Source organism: Symphalangus syndactylus, chromosome 19, assembly GCF_028878055.3.
Source record: "Symphalangus syndactylus isolate Jambi chromosome 19, NHGRI_mSymSyn1-v2.1_pri, whole genome shotgun sequence".
Classification (NCBI taxonomy): Eukaryota; Metazoa; Chordata; class Mammalia; order Primates; family Hylobatidae; genus Symphalangus; species Symphalangus syndactylus.
Genome location: NC_072434.2, coordinates 37,777,045 through 37,796,834, shown reverse-complemented (window position 1 = coordinate 37,796,834; position 19,790 = coordinate 37,777,045). Strand labels below are relative to the sequence as shown.

At 40.2% G+C, this 19,790-nt stretch overlaps 1 protein-coding gene across 2 annotated transcripts in view; it reads right to left on the bottom strand.

The window, feature by feature from the left end:
- NIBAN1 (niban apoptosis regulator 1) overlaps positions 1 to 19,790 on the bottom strand; it is a 253,588-nt gene that overhangs the window by 95,014 nt on the left and 138,784 nt on the right. For both annotated transcript variants that reach the window (XM_055233612.2, XM_055233611.2), the window contains exons 2-4: positions 12,111 to 12,241; positions 7,003 to 7,134; positions 3,011 to 3,125 (exon numbers count right to left, since the gene is read on the bottom strand). Coding sequence is in view for 1 of the 2 variants with exons in the window: in XM_055233611.2 (XP_055089586.1) it covers positions 3,011 to 3,125; positions 7,003 to 7,134; positions 12,111 to 12,241 (378 nt within the window). In the remaining variant the exon portion in view is untranslated. The remainder of the gene's footprint in view (positions 1 to 3,010; positions 3,126 to 7,002; positions 7,135 to 12,110; positions 12,242 to 19,790) is intronic.

Below are 19,790 nucleotides of genomic sequence, written 5' to 3'. Positions count from 1 at the left end.
CAATCAGTCAATCAATCAATCCGGATTGGTTTAAATAAAGAATAAATTCCTGGGGATATATGGGAGCCCTGTTCCAGTGTCCTGGAATCTGAAGGTAACAAAGCAGAATGCATTGCCAGCACAAGCCATGGCCCACCAGGACCTAGCACAATGCTGGGAATGAATCAACATGAAAATGAGCAAATGAATGAATGATTGAATGCTATAGAGACACCTGTAGTTGTAACACAATATCTATTTCCCTTTCTGGGGAGAATAAGGCCCCTGATTTTTAGCTGGGCAAGTGACTACATAAAATAAGACTACATTTCCAGCCTCCTTTGCAGCTTGGTGAGCCCACAGCTACTAAGATCTGTCCAGTAAGATATAAGCTGAAGTGGCATATGAAACTTCCTGGAGGTATCTCTAAAGAAAGTGACTGTACCCTCCTCCTTTCCTTTTCTCCTCCCTATTATCTGGAATAAGAATGCTATGGTAGGAGCTCAGCAGCCACCCTGGACTCTGCCAATAGGGGCCACAACCTAGAAATAAAGGGGGAGAAAGCAAGAAAGAGCCTGAGCTTCTGACAAATTTAGTCCACACCGGCCCTGGACTAATATCCAAATATCTTTAGTGAGATAATAAAACTTTTGAGTTTTTTATTGTATGCAGTGAACCAGATTCTAACCAGTAAAATGCCAAACAAGTGAATTACTTTAACAAAACATGGGGGCATTTTCTTCTGTATCAACTTAGCTGAACACTCTGTAAAGAATACACTTATTGGCCAGGCGTGGTGGCTTACCCCTATAATCCCCGCACTTTGGGAGGCCAAGGCAGGAGGGTCACTTGAGCTTAGGAGTTGAAGACCAGCTTGGGCAACAGAGTGAGATCATTGTCTCTGCAATTCATTTTTTGTTTTTTTGTTTGTTTTGTTTATCTGGGCATAGTGGCATATAGCTGTTGTCCCAGCTACTCGAGAGGCTGAGGTGGGAGGATTACTTGAGCCCAGGAGGTTGAGGCTACAGTGAGCCATGATCACACAACTGCATTCCAGCCTGGGCAACAGAGTGAGACTCTGTCTCCAAAAAAAAAAAAAAAAAAAAAAAAGAACAAGAAAAAAGAAAAAGAAATGTACTTATTCATAAGCCTCTACTGCTTTTTCCAAGAAATGCACTTATTCATAAGCATCCCATCTTTATTATGCCTTTATTCTTTCCGGTAGAAATAATATCACAGAGTCAGTCTTCTTGACTGACATGGTTCTATCAAACAATCCTTGCCCTCTCCAAGAATGTCATAATTTTGTACAAGCAACCAAAAGCAACATTGACCCTTTGCATTTAAAAAGCCTCAACAAACCCATAAAATTCATTCCTATCAGCCTCTAGTTATCTCTCAACCTTTTACAACAATTTTCCAGATGCCATCAGTGAATTTTTTCTGAGTTACAAGAATATCACAACTGATCTACTGTAGAATATTCTATTTTAAAAGTCAGAAGGTCACAACACACAATTTTAAAAAGTCATTGAAATGCCACAATCTGAAGCCTTGGGCCAACTGGGATTAATCACATAGGACTTGTGTTTTTTAGTCCTTTTCATTCCTTCCAATATGATTCCAGCAATAAATCAATAAACATACTGTCTCTTCTGACTGATTTCATTGGAAAGTTTTAGAGAGATTTGGATGAGTCGACATGTTGGTATTCCCATTTCTAGCTGTAGCTCCACCACCAAGGGCATATAAGTAGATGTAAAAGAAAATATGATAATATGCATAGTGCACATAAACTGTTGTTTTAGCATGAATTACTTAGTAATAATTTGTTAATCTTGGTTTATGGTCCATGTACCAATCCTGTAATTGTGTTATTAAAAACACTATGCTAAGCACTCAGCACCAAAATAACAATTGATAAAATGATTATGTTTTTCTTCATAAATTCTAATAAAATTATTATGTCTGTTAATAAGAACCAGGGCTCTCTTCAAGAACCAAGTAATTACTACGTAGTATGATTTATGCAAAGCCAAATGGAGTTATTACATTATCCACACTTCATGAATCTCTATGAATTGCCCTATTTGGTCTATATATCATCCGTCATTTCTCCACATGTAAAAAGTGGAATGAATGAGAATCAAAGAAGGTTAAAGGTAGAAAGTCCCTTCTAGGTTTTTAAGTTCAAAGCCCTGTTTTTGAGTTGGAGAAACAGAAACCAGAGCTGTTCAGCAGCCGGCTAAGCTAAAGCATTTGGTAAGTGGCACAGCCAGAACTAGATAAAAATCCAATCTCCCAATTATCTTTCCATGGCAGCATCCCAGCTTTATTTATAGATATGCAAATTAAGGCAATGCTTTTTTTTTTTTTCACAGTAGCTATGAGTTACTGTAACACTTATTAAAAGGTTTTTTGTCTATTTAGGGTATTTAGTTGCATATCATCCTAAAATTAGAAAAATAGTATTCCCTGACAGGTCCAGGCTTGCTTACTAAAAGATGGGATTGTACATTTCACGGACTGGGCCCTACCTGTTTATTTCTGCTGCCCTGTGGAGTGCTATCAAAGCCTGCAATATATTCCAAAAGCTTCAAGATACCTGGCTGACAGCACATTTTCCATGTTCTAGAAACACAGAGACTGACTGTGTATTATTGAATGGGATTAGAAATAATGGAAGTGGTAAAATGTTTTTCTAAACTAGAGAAATCACATCTTCCACTTGTCTATGGGACATGAGTGTCTAGCCCAGGGTTTCTCAACCTTGGCACTGCTGATACTTTGTGCCAGATAACCCTTCATTGTTAGGGTCTGTCCTGTGCATGATAGGATGTTTTGTCGCATCCCTGGCCTCTATTCATTAAATGCCATAGCACCCCCCTTCCAATTGTGACAAACAAAAATGTCTCCAGATGCTGCCAAATGTCCCTGGAGGGAAATCCCTCTCCTTCACTGAGAAACACTGCTCCAGCTAAACAAAGAAGCTTAGTCATTTTGCCTTGGAAAAGAATGATCAGCAACTCACCAAGAGGGTCTGGGAAATGCCTGTCAGACAATAGATTATATTCATCTTCTGAGGTTAACACCTTGCCACCGGCTGGAAGAATTCGACATTTAGGAGCAGCTCCTCTCTGATAGGCCTGGGGAAGGAAAAGCATACAGGAATGATATCTTTTTCCCCATTTGATTTTTGGAAAATATCAGGGATATAACAAATGGACAGATTCAGACATTCAGAGATAGCAATCCCCATACTATGTTATTGAGTTATAGTCATTTACTCAAAAAATATGTTTTGAATACCTGCTAATGGCAAGGTAATATTTTAATACTTTCATGTGACAGTCACAACATGGTAAATCAGAGTCCCTAATCTCAGGGAGATTCACCCTAGGTATGTTCTTGAATGTGGAAAACATAATCTCAGTAACCCAGAAAGTCCACACCACATTTGCCATTTCAGATGCTAACACCTAAATCATTCTGATAGTAACCACAAAGGTGACGATCACACAAATACTGCACAGAATGCTTGGTGACTGATGTGGGCCACATATGATGACTAATGAGACTGTGGAACACGTAGCTGCAATGATAGTTACCATGGATTTTCATCAAAACATTAAAATGTTGGCATAGAATATGCCACTATTTTGCCCTCAGATGTGAAACTGTTTTGCAGCAAAATGGTTGAGATGGAAGTACAGCACTGTGACATCAGAACAAATTCTGGCCAGCAGACAAGAAGCTCTGCTATTTGAGACACAGAAAAGAGGCACAGGGCATTGCTAAAGCAGTTTGGTAAGCACATATGCCCACAAGGACATACAGATAAGGTAACATTTAAGTATGTGCATCTGATGGGAGGGCTTAAGTCAAGGCAAAATTCTGAAACTAGTAATCTAAAGGCAAGTTGAGAATTGAAACTAAGAAACTTTGAGACCCAAAGTCTAGAATTTACTCTTGGAAATAACTAAATAATGTTGATCTGACCAACATAATCAGAGTAACGATAACACAATAAGATAGTGAGGAGATCCAAATAAAACAAACTCTCAGATATCTAAAAGGCTTGTCTTCGTACTTGTAACAACAACTAATCAACTGCTTAAGCATGTGAGGGAACCAGAATATACCCACTAACACAGAATTCTGGCAGCCTGACCTATTCATCCTAAAAAAGAAGATTGGAGGACTCTTCTGAATAAATGATTAACCCAGGAAGTAGGATCTATACATAAGGGAGGGTTCCCCACGAAATAATACCTTAAAGCTCTAAGAACTCCCACAGAGCTACATTATAGTGAAACAATAATATTGAGAGAAGAATCTAAACTTGTATGATATTAAGAAGATTTACAAGCAATTTGATTTAGACTGGACTCAAAAGTGAATTGTATTATTAGTTATAACAGGCCCCAATATTGGCTTTTATAAGCATTATACCACTTAATCCTCAAAACAGTACTATGTATTACATGTTATCTCCATTTTTCAAATGGGAAACGTGAAGCTCAAAGAGACTGAGTAACTTGCCCATGGCCCAGCAGTGAGTAGGTGACACATCCAGGATTCATATTCACGTCTGTCCAGCCCCAGTGCACACAAAATAGAAACTGATTATCAAGTAAGAATGTTTTACTTTTCCTGTGTAATTGCCAGCCAAAAATTGGACTCTAAATAAAATAATTAAAATAATAGACAACTTACAGGTACTTAAATGCATAATTCTTAGATATAATTTTATAAGATACTTCCATAAATTAAAAAAAAGAAGATATTATTAAAACTTTGAGAAATTATGACAAACTGCATGGACTTTAAAAAAATTCCAAGTTTCAAAAAACTCTTGGTTACTACCAAATTAAGTCACCATATGTTAACAATTTGAACAGGTTCAGTTAAAAACGATGAACAAAGAAAAAGCAGTGCAATGTACAAACTGCAAGCTGAGAGAGCAAGCTGAAATAAGTGAAAAGAGGAAAAACACCATCATTTGATTCAAAATGAAACTTCAGTTAGTGTTAAATGCAGTGAAAAACTTTAATAAATCCAAGAACAAGATCTAGGGCTGTTTCCTCCCAATGGGTTAGTAGCAATCATACCAGCAACTGCTCCACACCCAGCTCTAGCTTTACCACAGGCCCAGCCATACGCTAAATGCTTCAGTACATTCATTCACTTACTCCTTTCAACACCGTGGCAAAGAAATCACGCGGATCCCATTTTACAGATGAGAAAACTGAGGTTCAAGATTTATAACTTAGGCAAGGGCACCTATCTAGTAAGTGGTAAAGGTATGAGTCAAATCCCATAATATGAACCATATTATGCTACACTGTCCCTCTTCAAGCTCCTCTGAAAGGAAGTTGTAATGAGTCATACAAAAGATAAGGTGTCTTATTATTATCATCACTATTTTAGTGTATTGATACTTTGTTGCTGAGTACAAATTAAGTGTTGAATAAAATCCTAATATTGATAAGCAGAGAAAATATTAGCTTAATAAATGTTGAAAAGAGTAAGTCTACCCAAGAGAGCACTTGAGCTTTGCCTGGTAGCCTGTGAAATAAGTTTGTAGTATATTTTATTTATATTTTCCATCAGAAATGGGAAGGAAACAGATTGGTCTGCCAGTCTGAAGCCTCTTCCTAATGGTTTAGCATCAGGAGTAGTCCTCACAGTGCTCTGTGAAGACTATCTTGACCACTCTTTTTTTTTTTTTTTTTTTTTTGAGATGGAGTCTCGCTCTGTCACCCAGGCTGGAGTGCAGTGGGGTGATCTCAGCTCACTCCAACCTCCACCTCCCAAGTTCAAGTGATTCTCCTGCCTCACCCTCCTGAGTATCTGAGACTACAGGCATGCAGCAGCATGCCCAGCTAATTTTTGTATTTTTAGTAGAGATGGGGTTTTACCATGTTGGCCATGCTGATCTCTAACTCCTGACCTCAGGTGATCCACCTGCCTTGACCTCCCAAAGTGCTGGGATTACAGGCATGAGCTACTGCACCCAACCATCTTGACTATTCTTGAGCTTAGAGGCCAGAGACCAGAGTTTGAAATCTGTTACTGTCGTTCACTGATAAATAGTAACTGTTCATTTCAAAGGGAGCTTGAGGGTCTATGCAGACTAAAAAATGCGTGCAGTATGAGATCTGGGAGGATAGTGGGATCATTTGACCTAACTGTTTAGCTTAATTGAGGCCTGAAGACAAGAAGTCACTTGTCAATGACTTCATTTCTAGTTAACGACACGACTCGACCTAACCTTTAGTTTGCCAAATTCACTGCCTGATATTCTTTCCCCTTTACTACACTACCTTCCTACATAAGGAAAGAAATGGGAACCAATAAAAACTGAAGTCCTCCCAGGTGCTGAATGCTTTACACCCATTATCTCATTTTCTCCACATTTTACAGACAAGGAAAATAGTGAAATAACCAGAAAAAAAGTTAAATGAAAAAAAAAAAAATACCTCCATGGAAATAAAGTATGTGAGGTATTCTGAATTCCTAGGAACCCAGGCAAATCCAGGCAGATTCAAATTTAATAACCTATGAAATAACTCCTCAGCCACCTGTCATGCACAGGGCTTCAGAGTGGGAAGACACGGACACAGAGCAGAGACATCAGGATGGTGTCTGAGAAAGACCTCCAGGCTGAATGATCACAGGAAACGCTCCTATGCCAAATACTGGTCTTTCTATCTTCATACTCACTTGCAATCACTTGTTCAAAGTCTATCTTGCCACTAGACGGCAAGCATCTGTCTTACCAACTGCTGTATACCCAGAACCTTGTATAGCAGTTGGTATGCAGTAGGCATTCAATCAGTATCTGTTAGCTGAAATAGATACCTACAAGAATGAGTGCTTATTGAATGAATCAGTCTCTATTTTTGTACCAGTACCAGCTGATTTAGTTAGTATAGCCTTGTAGGAAGGAGAGGGCACACCAATCAACCCAGCCAAACTTTTAGTAATGCAAGAACCAGTAGTAACAAAGAAGTGTCTTACCTCTTTATTCTCATAGCTCTCCACAGCATAATCATTTTTAACTACAATGTATCTCTCCTTCCACTTCTTTATGTCTTCAGAAAATTGCGATAGCTCTGCTTCATACAAAATAGTTCCAGGCGCCAATGGTGGCTTAAAGAAGATGAATACAATTAACTATCACAGCAAAAGATAACACACCTTGTTACCACTAAGTTATCCATGGTATTTCAAGGAATAGTTTAGGAAACTATCTTCCACTGAGATCCTGGGTAAACTGTTGCTTCCTCCTCTCCCCTCACAATTTCCCTTGCCTACTCCACTTGACCCAATGTAAATACTTGTCTTATTGGTATTTTTATGATTTTCATTTCCTTCTATTATGCTATAGGAACAGAAGCATTCGGTAGAAGGAATTATAGTAATAAGGTTATTATGCCTTGCATACATGTGGCACTCAATAAATGCTTGATAAACTCTATGGGAGAGAGGGAGTGAGGCAGGAAAGTGTAAGTGTGGATATCTACCTGGACACCCTGAACATGTCTCAGGGTTAATCCCCACAAAGCGGGAGAATTAACAGACCGTTCCCCTATTCATTACACCTGCTGATGCAGCCTCCAATTCTCAATGGTTTTCCTAAACCCAAAGCCATGGGGACCCCTCTCCGTGCTACTCAAGGAGATCATGTTTGCTATTTGGTTAAAGAGCAAGCAGGTATCAAGCCAGAACATCTGAGTTCTACCTCTTCTACTGAAAAGTTTGAGGATTTCTCATTAACCGTGGTGATATATGTGTTGTGCAGGCATTTCCATTAGATTCCTAGTTACGTCTTCCATTGGGTTAACTGTGTAAGGATAATTCCCATCCTGCTTCATTGTGTAATTTTCATATTATTTCAAAATATACAAATAGGCCTCTTGTCTTTTACATGTCACTGAATTTACATCTATTTTCCCTTTATTAAAAAATCTTAGTGCCTTCAGAAATTTACCCCTCTACTTTCAAGTAAAATTTTAAATGAACTATACAGAAAAAAATAGATATGCCAATTTCTTTTAAGAATCATCTAAGAGATGAAACAAATTCCCTTCCAAATCCCATTGCTTAATGAGGCAAGATAGGAGACAGATAATGCGGCAGTCTCCTATCTTGCCTCATTAAAAGGTAAGAGAGAATCTCTTCTCTTTAAATGAAACTGAAACCATGGCATAAGCTGAACTTCATAGTTCTTACCTGCACCTTTTCTTAAAACCTGGACCACTTAATCAACTGATAAGCTTGTTAAAAATGGAGCCTCACCATAGACTTACTATATCAGAATTTCTGGGGCTGTGGGCCAGAATGTGCATTTTAACAAGCTCCCTAAGTTTTGAGATCACTCTTTTATGAGGGAAAGCAATCACTTATCCCTATGTACTCATGCTGCTAAATATATTGGTTAAGTTAACTTCTCAGCATTATGTGACTCACTTATCACTTATTCTCTCTTGAAATCCCTTCTTTATTATTTTTAGTTTTTTAAATTTTATATTCAAAGGGTACGTGTGTTTCTTACATGGGTATTACTTATAAGGGTGGGGACTGGGCTTCTAGTGTACCCATTACCCAATTCTTGAATATTGTACCCAATAGGTAATTTTTCAACCCTTACTCCTCTCCCACTTTCCCCACTTTTGGAGTCTCCAGAGTCTATTGTCTCCGTCTTTATGTCCATGTGTACCCATTATTTAGCTCCTGCTTATAAGTGAAAACACGTGGTATTTGATTTTCTGTTTCTGAGTTAGTTCACTTAGGATAATGGCCTCCAGCTCCATCCATGTTGTTGCAAAGGATATGATTTTGTTCTTTTTTATGACTGTGTAGCATCCTGTGGTGTATATAAACCACATTTTCTTTATCCAATCAACCACTGGTGCACACTTGGGTTGGTTCCATGGCTTTGCTATTAAAAACAGTGCTGTGATAAACACACGCATATGGGAGTCTTTTTATATAATGATTTATTTTCCTTTGGGTAGGTACCCAGTAGTAGGATTGCTGAGTCGAATGATAGTTCTTTTTTAATTATTTGTGATATCGCCATACTATTTTCCCTAGGGGTTGAACTAATTACATTCCCACTAACCGTGTATGAGCATTTCCTTTTCTCCACATCCACATCATCTGTTATTTTTTGACTTTTTAATGACATCCATTCTTACTGCTGTAAGATGATATCTTGGTGTGGTTTTAATATACATTTCTGTGATGATTGGTGATACTGAGTATGTTTTCATGTGTTTGTTGTCCACTTGTATGTCTTCTTTTGAGAAATGTCTGTTCATGTCCTTTGCCCAGTTTTTAATGGGGTTGTTTTTTCTTGTTGAGTTTCTTGTAGATTCTGGATATTAGTCCTTTGTTAGGGGCATAATTTGCAAATATTTCTCCCATTTTGTAGGTTATCTGTTTATTTTGTTGAATATTTCTTTTTTGTGTATAGGCTTTTTAGTATAACTAAGTCCCATTTGTCTATTTTTGTTTTTGTTGCATTTGTTTTTGGGGTCTTCATCACAAATTCTTTGCCTAGGCAAATGTCCAGAAGAGTTTTCCCTAAGTTTTCTTTTAAGATTTCTATAGTTTCAAGTCTTACATTTAGGTTTTTAATCCATCTCAAGTTAATTTTTGTATATGGTGAGAGATAGGGGTCCAGTTTCATTCTTCTGCATATGGCTAGCCAGTTTTCTCAGCACCTTTTATTGAATAGGGTATTCTTTCTTCATTATTTATTTTTGTTGATTTTATCAAAGATCAGTTGGTTGTAGGTATGTGGCTTTATTTCTGGGTTCTCCATTCTGTTCCATTGGTCTATGTGTCTATTTTTGTACCAGTACCATGCTGATTTAGTTAGGATAGCCTTGTAGTATAATTTGAACTCAGGCAATGCGATGTCTCCAGATTTGTTCCCTTGCTTGGGCGTGCTTTGGCTATTCAGGCTTTTATTTGTTCCATATGAACTTTAGGATTAATTTTTCTAATTTTGTGTAAAATGACATTGGTAATTTGATAGCAATTGAATTGGAGCTGTATATTGCTTTGGGGAACATGGTCATTTTAATGATAGTGATTTTTCCAATCTGTGAGCATGGGATTGTTTCCATTAGTTTGTGTTGCCTACAATTTCTTTCATCCGTGTTTCGTAGTCCTTGTAGAGATCTTTCATCTCCTGGGTTAAATGTACTCCTAAGTGTGTGTGTGTGTGTGTGTGTGTGTGTGTGGTGGTGGGTGGGGGTGGCTATTATAAATGATTACAAATGAGATTGAGTTCTTAATTTTGAAACCCCTTTTTTATTTGCCTTCTGGGACATTATACTTTTCTGATTTTTCTCCTACTCCATAGACTGTTCCTTCTCAGTCCATTTTGCTGGATCCTTCTCCTTTTTCTGATCTCCTAATGCTGAAGGGGCCAGTGTACTGTTTCTTTTCTCTGTCTATATTCTTTCCCTCTTTTATGGCCCATGGCCTTAATACTAGTTATAAACGAACATCTTCCAAATTTCTATTCTCCAGCCTCAATCACTCTGCTGAGCTCCAAATGAAAACATCTAATGGCCTGTTCAACATTTCCATACTAGCATCTCAAACTTAACATGGTCAAAAGGGAACTCGTGATCCCATTCACTCTGACTCTTCCTTCTAAGTAAAAGGCAACTCCATCCACTTATTTGCTCTGGTTAAAAACCAAGAAGTCATCACTGATTTCTCTCTTCTTCTATTATCTCACACCCAACCTAACAGTATGTTCTCTCAGCTCTATCATAAACACCTCTCCTCACAACCATGGCCATCACCATCCCAGTCCAATTTGGCATCATTCTTCCCTCGGATGCTACAGTATCCTGCTTGCCAGTTTCTGTTCTCCCCTCTCGCCCCATAGTCTATTCTTTACAGAGAGGCCAGACAGATCATCTAAAATTATATGTCACTCTGTATTCAATACCCTCCAGTGGGAGACTGCCCATCACAAAACAAAATCAAAACCCTGTTGTGACCTGCATGTTGACATGATGTGCTCCTGATCTATCTCTCTGCTGTCATTGTTTGTCCCTCCTCCCTTGCTCACGGTGCTCCCAGCAGACCGACCTTCCTCTGTGTGGCAGGGTCTTCACACTTGCTGTTCCATAGGCCTGGAATATTCTTCCTATGAATATTCACACAGCCTACTCTCATTGCACTCCAGTTTCTGCTTAAATGTTATCTCCACGGAGGGCTTCCCTAACCACCTTCTCTAAAATAAGGCTCTAGGCTGGGCGCGGTGGCTCACACCTGTAATCCCAGCACTTTGGGAGGCTGAGGCAGGTGGATCACTTGAGGTAGGAGTTCAAGACCAGCCTGGCCAACATGGTGAATATCCTGTCTCTACTAAAAATACAATAATTAGCTGGGTGTGATGGTGTGCACCTGTAATCCCAGCCACTCAGGAGGCTGAGGCAGGAGAATCACTTGAACCCAGAAAGCAGAGGTTCCAGTGAGCCGCGATTGCACCACTGCACTGCAGCCTGAACCACAGAGCAAGACTCTGTCTCAAAAATAAAATAAGACTCACTTTATTTTTCTTTTTAGCATTTATTATTATCTGATGTCACCTGATATTAATTTGTTTATTATCTGTTTCCTGCATGTGAATATAAACTCCAGGAAGGCAGAGAACTTATCTTAATTCCCCAGTTCTTGGACTATAGCCTAGCACACAGTAGGTGCTAACAAACATTTGTTGAGGTGGTGGTTACTTATTATAATGGAGCAAAGGAGTAAGAATAAATTAGGGGGTTCAAAGAGAAAATCATATTTGATCAATGACCAAAACTTCGCTACAGCAAGTCAAATTTTCTTGTACGAACAAAGCATCCATGTGGGAAAAATACATAACAATTTTGGATTCATGCTAATTTCCTTTTTATATGGATTATATCAGCAACAAGAAATCATACATTTTAACTTCCAGGCAAACAGAGTTTTTTGAGCATGAAACGACTTCAGAGCAGAGTTTTTAAAACTGCCATTCAAATTATTGTTTATTTCAGAAATATTGTGTGCTATATAGCCTTCTTCAAGGGGAAAAACATGTAAACCAAATATCCATGGCTTACCTTGGTCTTCAAAAGCTGTGATGTTAAGTCTCTTTGCTGTTCTACTTCACTGCGCACATGATTGCAGAAAGCCACAGAGTACTGACGACTGTAGTAGGGACTGAAGTTTTTGATGGCAGCCTCAGTTTTCCCTAGAAAAACATGAAAATTAGAATTCTTAAGTATAGCATAGAATATACACCTATCTACAGAGTTCCAAAAACCATCCTTCCAGTCTCTGTTTCCATCCCTCCAGTAACCCCTGTTTCCCAGGGATTTGCCAGTAGTCTGTGTTCCTGGACAACCTGGCTACCTGCTGCACATGCCCCATCTCTCCCTCTCCTTCTGGCATCATCCTGAGAGGCTTCACAGACCCTAAGGACCATCCATCCCGTAACCTGTTGAGTTTTGCTTTATTTTCTATCAATAACCTATCGCCATGGCCACAAACTCAACCATCCTTCTAATCCTCCTAAGATTGCTCTTCTACCTTGCCCTCTCTCCACTTCTACTTGCTCTTTATTCCCCTCGGCCTCCAGTCATTCAGCATCTCCCTCCAAATGATAATCCCAGGTCTACACCTTCAATTCTGCAAGCACATAACTCCCTTTTTTTTTTTTTTTTCCTTGAGACAGAGTTTCCATCTTGTTGCCCAGGCTGGAGTGCAATGGCACAATCTTGGCTCACCACAACTTTCACCTCCCAGGTTCAAGCGATTCTCCTGCCTCAGCCTCCCGAGTAGCTGGGATTACAGGTATGTGCCACCATGCTCAGCTAATTTTGTATTTTTAATAGAGAGGGGGTTTCTCCATGTTGGTCAGGCTGGTCTCAAACTCCCAACCTCAGGTGATCTGCCCACCTCGGCCTCCCAAAGTGCGGGGATTATAGGCGTGAGGCACCACACCTGGCCATCACTCCCTTTTTCTTCAGTTCCCTGAGGCTCCACCTCTAGTCTTGTGACTCACAGTCCTGGATAAAATCAATAAAGTGTTTCCTCTCACTCTGCTCCAATATTTCTGGTTTAAAATTTTTTTGTGTGATTCAAAGCAGTATATAACTACCACGAGATAGAGGGGGAAACTTTGGTTTAAGAGCCTAGAGACCTGAGCTCTGTTCTCGATTCTGTGAGGCAGAAACCAGCTGTACAACCTCAGTCAAGTCATTCGACTCTCGAGTCTCCAGCATCCTAACTACAAAGGAAGGTGCTCATTAGTCCACACATTTCTTTGGATCTGCATGCCATTGAAGTATAAGTACAGTACGAAAGTCCAGCTGCCTCACAATGACCAGAAACTGCAATATATTAAATAGTATCTCAGCACCAGAAGTAAATCAAACTGAGCATGAACCATGTGGGGGAAGCTTGAGGACTTGAGATGAAGGAACAGGGAGAGTCAGACACCTGAAACATTCTTGCCTTTCCAATCTGTGCTTAGCTTAGAGAGTATGGAAATTGCAAAGGGGGGAAGAGAGAAGGAGGAATAGAGGGGAAAGGGTGTAGGAGCATTCTCATGCAGATTAGAAACCCTTACAACATTTCAACTACTTGCTGCAGGGTACAGAAAGAAACACAGGCTTCACTGATTGTGCTCATAAGCGATGAGTCCGCAGAACAGGGTACAGCTTGAGGAAAAATAAACTTGATGTAATATTCCAAAATATTTTAAAGTACTTTCATGTGAACTCGACATCATTTTTGCTTTTAAAATTTGATATTACAGTCAATAAAGAGATATTAAAATATACTGGCAAGATTTGTTTAGAGCTATCATGTAGGTAAAATTTCAGAAATAAGTGAAGAGTTCTAACTACATAGATTGAGGTACTCAATAGGAAAGCCTTGAATCCATAGCAACCCGTTTCTAAGCCTATAGAACCATAGCCAAAAACACCCATAATGTATGAATACTCTCCATATGCAGAGAATCCTATTTTTGTTTGGGAATTTAGGTCTTAAAATATAAATGAGGTAAAGAGGAATTCTTTCATATTCACTTCATAACATGGCATTTACTGCTCATGTTTATGAGCTTTAATAATTATTAGTTGTAAGGTGCTTTGAGACCCACTAATAATAGATTCTGTAGAAATGCAAATAAAAGCTCCTATAATTTGAATCAGGCATGCTTTTGCTTGCTCTGTGCATTTATGGTATTACTATTAATCAGTATTTGCATAATACTTTAATATACTCAGGCTTTATAATCATCTAATTAGTTATTATGCTATCAGCTTTTATGCAGTGTAATTCTCTATGCTTGTCTATAATTTTCTTACATAGGAGTGGGACAGTGTGGGAATTCCAACAATGAAAACAAATCTCACTTTACTAAAATATATAAATGATGAATAAAATTTGCCCTTTAGGTCCAAGTAGCCACTGTTTGGTCTATCAGAAAAGCAGCGTGTTAATTTCTAATGTTAATTTTTGTACTCTTGAAAGCACTTGGATTGAAATGAAAGAAGGTGGATGTCATTTTATAATGAACTCTATAAAGCTTTGAAAGCTGATTTTCTGCCACATCACCAAGCCTCCCCAGGGACGCTCTGCTTCTGGTGAGGTGCCATAATGCTCTCTTCTGATAGATGAGAAAAATGCTTCTGTGATTTGAACATCTGCATACTGTCCCATTAACATATCATCCACCAGGTAGGGCTTATAAAGGAGCAATTGCAGCTTCTTTAGGTAATTAATCTAATAACTAGTTCAAACTATGTATGATATAGCTAACAATATCACATGTTCTGGGGGGGAACCTAAAGTTATTTGGCAAGTGTATCTGGATTTTAGATCAAACCTATCTAAATCCAAATAAATAAGTACCCAATGTAGGGATCCTAAGACTGAGAGCAAAGTCTGGTGTTGAGGCAGGGGACGGTCTGGCTTGGTGGCTCATGCTTGTAAGCTAGCACTTTGGGAAGCTGAGGCAGGAACACTGCTTGAAGCCAGGAGTTTGAGATTGTGATGAGCTATGATTGCACCGCTGTACTCCAGCCTGGGAAACGGAGCAAGACCCCATCTCTAATTAAAAAAAAAAATAGTCTGATGTTGGAGCAAAATACCACTGTGGTTAGGAAGACGGACTCTGGAATCAGACAGGTTCAAATCCCATCTCTACTACTTGCCAGCTGTGAGATCTCATGTGAGTTACTTCTTTCTGCTCACATGTTAAATGAAGAAAACAAGAGTAGCAGCCTCATAAGGTTATTCTAATGATTCCATGAAATAATGCAGTAAAGTGCTCAGCATGACAGCTGGCACCTAGAAAATGTTCCAGAATTGATCATAATTAAAATGATGATGATAATGGTGATGAGGGTGTCCCTTAGGCAAGCACCAGGATAAAGTCCTCAAGCTGAACTAAGGAATTAAGGAGAAGAAAAAAGCCAGTTGTTTACTGTAACTCTTGCACTAGGGCCATCCTGCCCTGCTGTATACAGAAGAGCTGCCCCACCCATTGCAGGCTTCAAACAAATACAACCTACATTTTCACAAAGGTTCAGCATAGAAGACCCTCAGTGCATTCCTGAATTAAAACCAACTAAATAAAACACCAACATTAATGAACTGAAGAAAAAGCGTAAGTTAGGGGCTGTGTTTCATTGAGCTTCTCTCTCTGAGCCTCAATTTTCTCACCTGCAAAATGAGGATAATAAGATGCCCATATCACAGGGTTTCATGAGGAGCAAATAAAATATTCTGTATATTGAAAACTGTCTAGGACAGTGCCTGACACGTATTAGTTGATCAATCAATTTTGACTATTTAATATTCCACAACAAAAACATTCAAACAAGTGATCAGCCCACAGGGGCCACACAAAATAACCTCAGCTGAAACTACGTTATTCATCACAGTTTTCAAGATTCTTGAGCACTGAATTCTTTTCATATCCCTGCCACCAAAGTTAGTATCACATTCTCTTTCCTATATTGTTTATAAAACACAGTGCCAGGTCTTATACTGAAAGCAGGTTACTCAATAATGGAAGGACTAAAAGCAATGGAAGGGATTCTTCCACATTTTGATATGCCAGCATTTTTGGCACAGGTATGTAGCTCTAGTCCTACTTGTTTATTACAGCTTGTGCTGGGCATGGCGTTAGTACAATTCACTTGACCCTAGGCTGCTCATAACACCCTTCAAGGTAATCATCACTGACGCTAAAAGAAGCCACTTGATATAGTTTGGATCTTTTGTCTCCTGCAAATCTCAAGTTGAGATGTAATCCCCAATGTTGGAGGTAGGGCCTGGTGGGAGGTGTTTGGGTCATGGGGGCGGATCCCTCATTAATGGCTTAGTGCCATCCCCTTGGGGATAGTTCTTATTCCCTTAGTTCACATGAGAGCTAGTTGTTTGAAGGGAGCCTGGCACTTTCTCCTCTCTCTTGCTCAGCTCTTGCCATGTGATGCACCTGCTCCCCCTTTGCCTTCTGCTATGATTGTAAGCTTCCTGAGGCCCTCACCAGAAGCAGATGTCAGCATTATGCTTCCTGTACAGGCTGTAGAACTAAGAACCATGAGCCGATTAAACCTTTTTTTTTTTTTTGAGATAGTCTCAATCGGTCACCCAGGCTTGGAGTGCAGTGCTGCAATCACAGCTCACTGCAGCCTTGACCTCCCAGGCTTAAGCAATCCTCCCATCTCAGCCTCCTGAGTAGTTGGGACCACAGGAGTGTGCCACCACACTTGTCTATTTTTTTTTTTTTTTTTTTTTTTTTAGACAGAGTTTCACTCTTATCCCCCAGGCTGGAGTGCAGTGGTGCCATCTTGGCTCACTGCAACCTCTGCCTCCCGGGTTCTAGTGATTCTCCTGCCTCAGCCTCCCAAGTAGCTGAGATTACAGGTATGCGCCACCACACCGGGCTAATTTTGTATTTTTAGTAGAGACAGGGTTTCACCATGTTAGTCAGGCTGGTCTCGAACTTCTGACCTCAAGTGATCCACCTGCCTCGGCCTCCCGAAATACTGGGATGACAGGCGCGAGTCACTGCACCCAGCCAATTTTTGTATTTTTTGTAGAGACATGGTTTCACCATGTTGCCCAGGCTGGTTTCAAATCCCTGGACTCAAATGATCTACCCGCCTCGACTCCCACAGTGCTGGGATTATAGGCATGAGCCATCACGCCTACCCTAAACTTTTTTTCTTTATAAATTACCCACCCTCAGATATTTCCTTATAGCAATGGAAGCAAACTAACACACCTCTTTGACAACTCTGTCCATATAACTTAGCTTCAGTTCACCTTTGTAAAATTAAGAAAAATATCTGCTGCCCCCTTTGAAGCCATTAACTCTATACAGGCTCAAAAACTCAGCATTCATTTGACTCCTTCTCCCCCATTCCCAGATCCAATCATCAGATCTTGCCACTTTTATTTCCAGAAATTTCTTGAATCCGTTTCCTTTTCCCCATCCCAACCACCACACCTTCAATCAAGCCTCTACTATCTCTCAACGACATTATAAAAGTCTCTTGGGCCGGGCGCAGTAGCTCACACAATCCCAGCGTTTTGGGAGGCTGAGGTGGGCAGATCACTTGAGGTCAGGAGTTCAAGACCAGCCTGGCCAACATGGTGAAACCCTGTCTCTACCAAAAATACAAAAATTAGCCGGGTGTGGTGGTGCACACCTGTAATCCCAGCTACTTGGGAGGCTGAGGCAGGAGAATCGCTTGAGCCTGGGAGGCGGAGGTTGCAGTGAGCCAAGATCGCACCACTGCACCCTAGGTGACAGAGCGAGAGTCTGTCTCAAATAAAAAAAATAAGAAAAAGTCTCTGAATCTACCCTACTTCAGCATCACAGCAGAGATACAGGAGAAAAACAAAAACAGGAACTCTCAGCTCTTAAACAGGAACAAAAAAGTGAAAACCAGAGTGGGAGGGGGAGTGCCAGGGCTGATCCTGGAGGATTATGGGGAATGAGCCAAAGCTTGGTGTGTGTGGCAGAGACTGGTTCTGAGAAGTCGCCGGAGTCCAGGGCTGATGGGGCAGAACAGGAGAGGCTAAATCAAAGCCGGCCACCTTGGTCCCACTCAAAGGTAGCACGAGTTACAAAAAGGCCCAGATGTTAGAGTGGGGAAGTGTATTTCACAACCAAATCTTGGCACTAATGCCACTAAGACACTCTTTTGAAAGTCATAAGGGGCACACCTCATTAGTCATAGAGGCACAACCTTCTGACTTGTCCTGGACTGGCAGCTTTCATTTAACATGCTGCTGCAAGATCATATCGCTATCTTTGTAAAAAAAAAAATCTTCAATGTGTCCCTATTGCCTAGGGTAGTAACCTCTCATCCAACTACTAAAGGCCTGGGATCTTGCCTCAACTGTCTTTATTTCCCACTTATTTCACTCAACTTAAGCCTTCTTGCCCATGTGCACACCTGTGCCTCCTCTCTTCCTTTCTCCCCCTAAGTCCCCTGCCAGCCACTTTCAGACCCTTCAAGCCCACATGACAGTCCCAACCTGAGTACAAACCTCTTTGGATCTCCCCAGCTGGAAGCAATCACACCTTCTTTGGCATTCTCCCAAAATTGTGTACCACTTCTACTACAGCTGTTCAAATATAGCTTCTCTCTCCTCCAAGGGTATATTGTGTTTATATACTCAGCAAATATTTGTTGAATGAATAAAAGGATGGCTGAGTAAATATTCAAGAGTAAACCAAATTACAATGCATTCTATCAACAAAACCCATGCCAATGCCCCAGGAAAGGAGAAAGGTACAGTGTTCAGCTTGAATATTAATTACCAAAAATATACACTCTTGGCCAGGCATGGTGGCTCATGCCTGTAATCCCAGCACTTGGGGAGGCCGAGATGGGAGGATCACTTGAGTGCAGGAGTTTGAAACTAGCCTGGACAACATAGAGAGACCTTGACTCTACAAAAAAAAATTAAAAAATTAGCCAGGTATGGTGATGCACACCTGTAGTTGCAGCTACTCGGCAGCTGTGGGGGTGGGGTGAGGGTGAGGCAGAGGATTGCTTGAGCCCAGGAATTCGATGCTGCAGTGAGCTATGATCACACCACTGCACTCCATCCTGGGTGACAGAGCAAGATCCTGTCTCAAAATAAATAAATACACACACACACACACACACGCACACACACACATTTGAAATTCAATTCATATCTGCTTATAAAATATCAGACTCTTGGCCGGACGCGGTGGCTCACACCTGTAATCCTAGCACTTCGGGAGGCCGAGGCAGGCGGATCACCTGAGGTCAGAAGTTCTACGCCATCCTGACTAACATGGAGAAACTCCATCCCTACTAAAAATACAAAATTAGCCAGGCATGGTGGCGCATGCCTGTAATCCCAGCTACTCAGGAGGCTGAGGAAGGAGAATCACTTGAATCCAGGAGGCGGAGGTTGCAGTGAGCTGAGATTGTGCCATTGCACTCTAGCCTGGGTAACAAGAGTGGAACTCCATCTCAAAAAAGAAAATAATAATACTACTAATAAATCAGACTCTTACAAGTTAATTCCTTTCAAGCTTTTAAATGAGTTTTGTCCATGAAATTATTTGTGGGAAATAATTTACAAACAAAATCCTTTCTTGGCTTGTCTGTTTTTCTTAACCAGTCTGAAACCACAGCAAATATAAGGCTCTGGGTAAAACTTTTATGAAGTCTGAAGAGCCTGACAAATTTGTATATTTTCTCATTCTAGAAGGTTCTTCTAAAACCAGT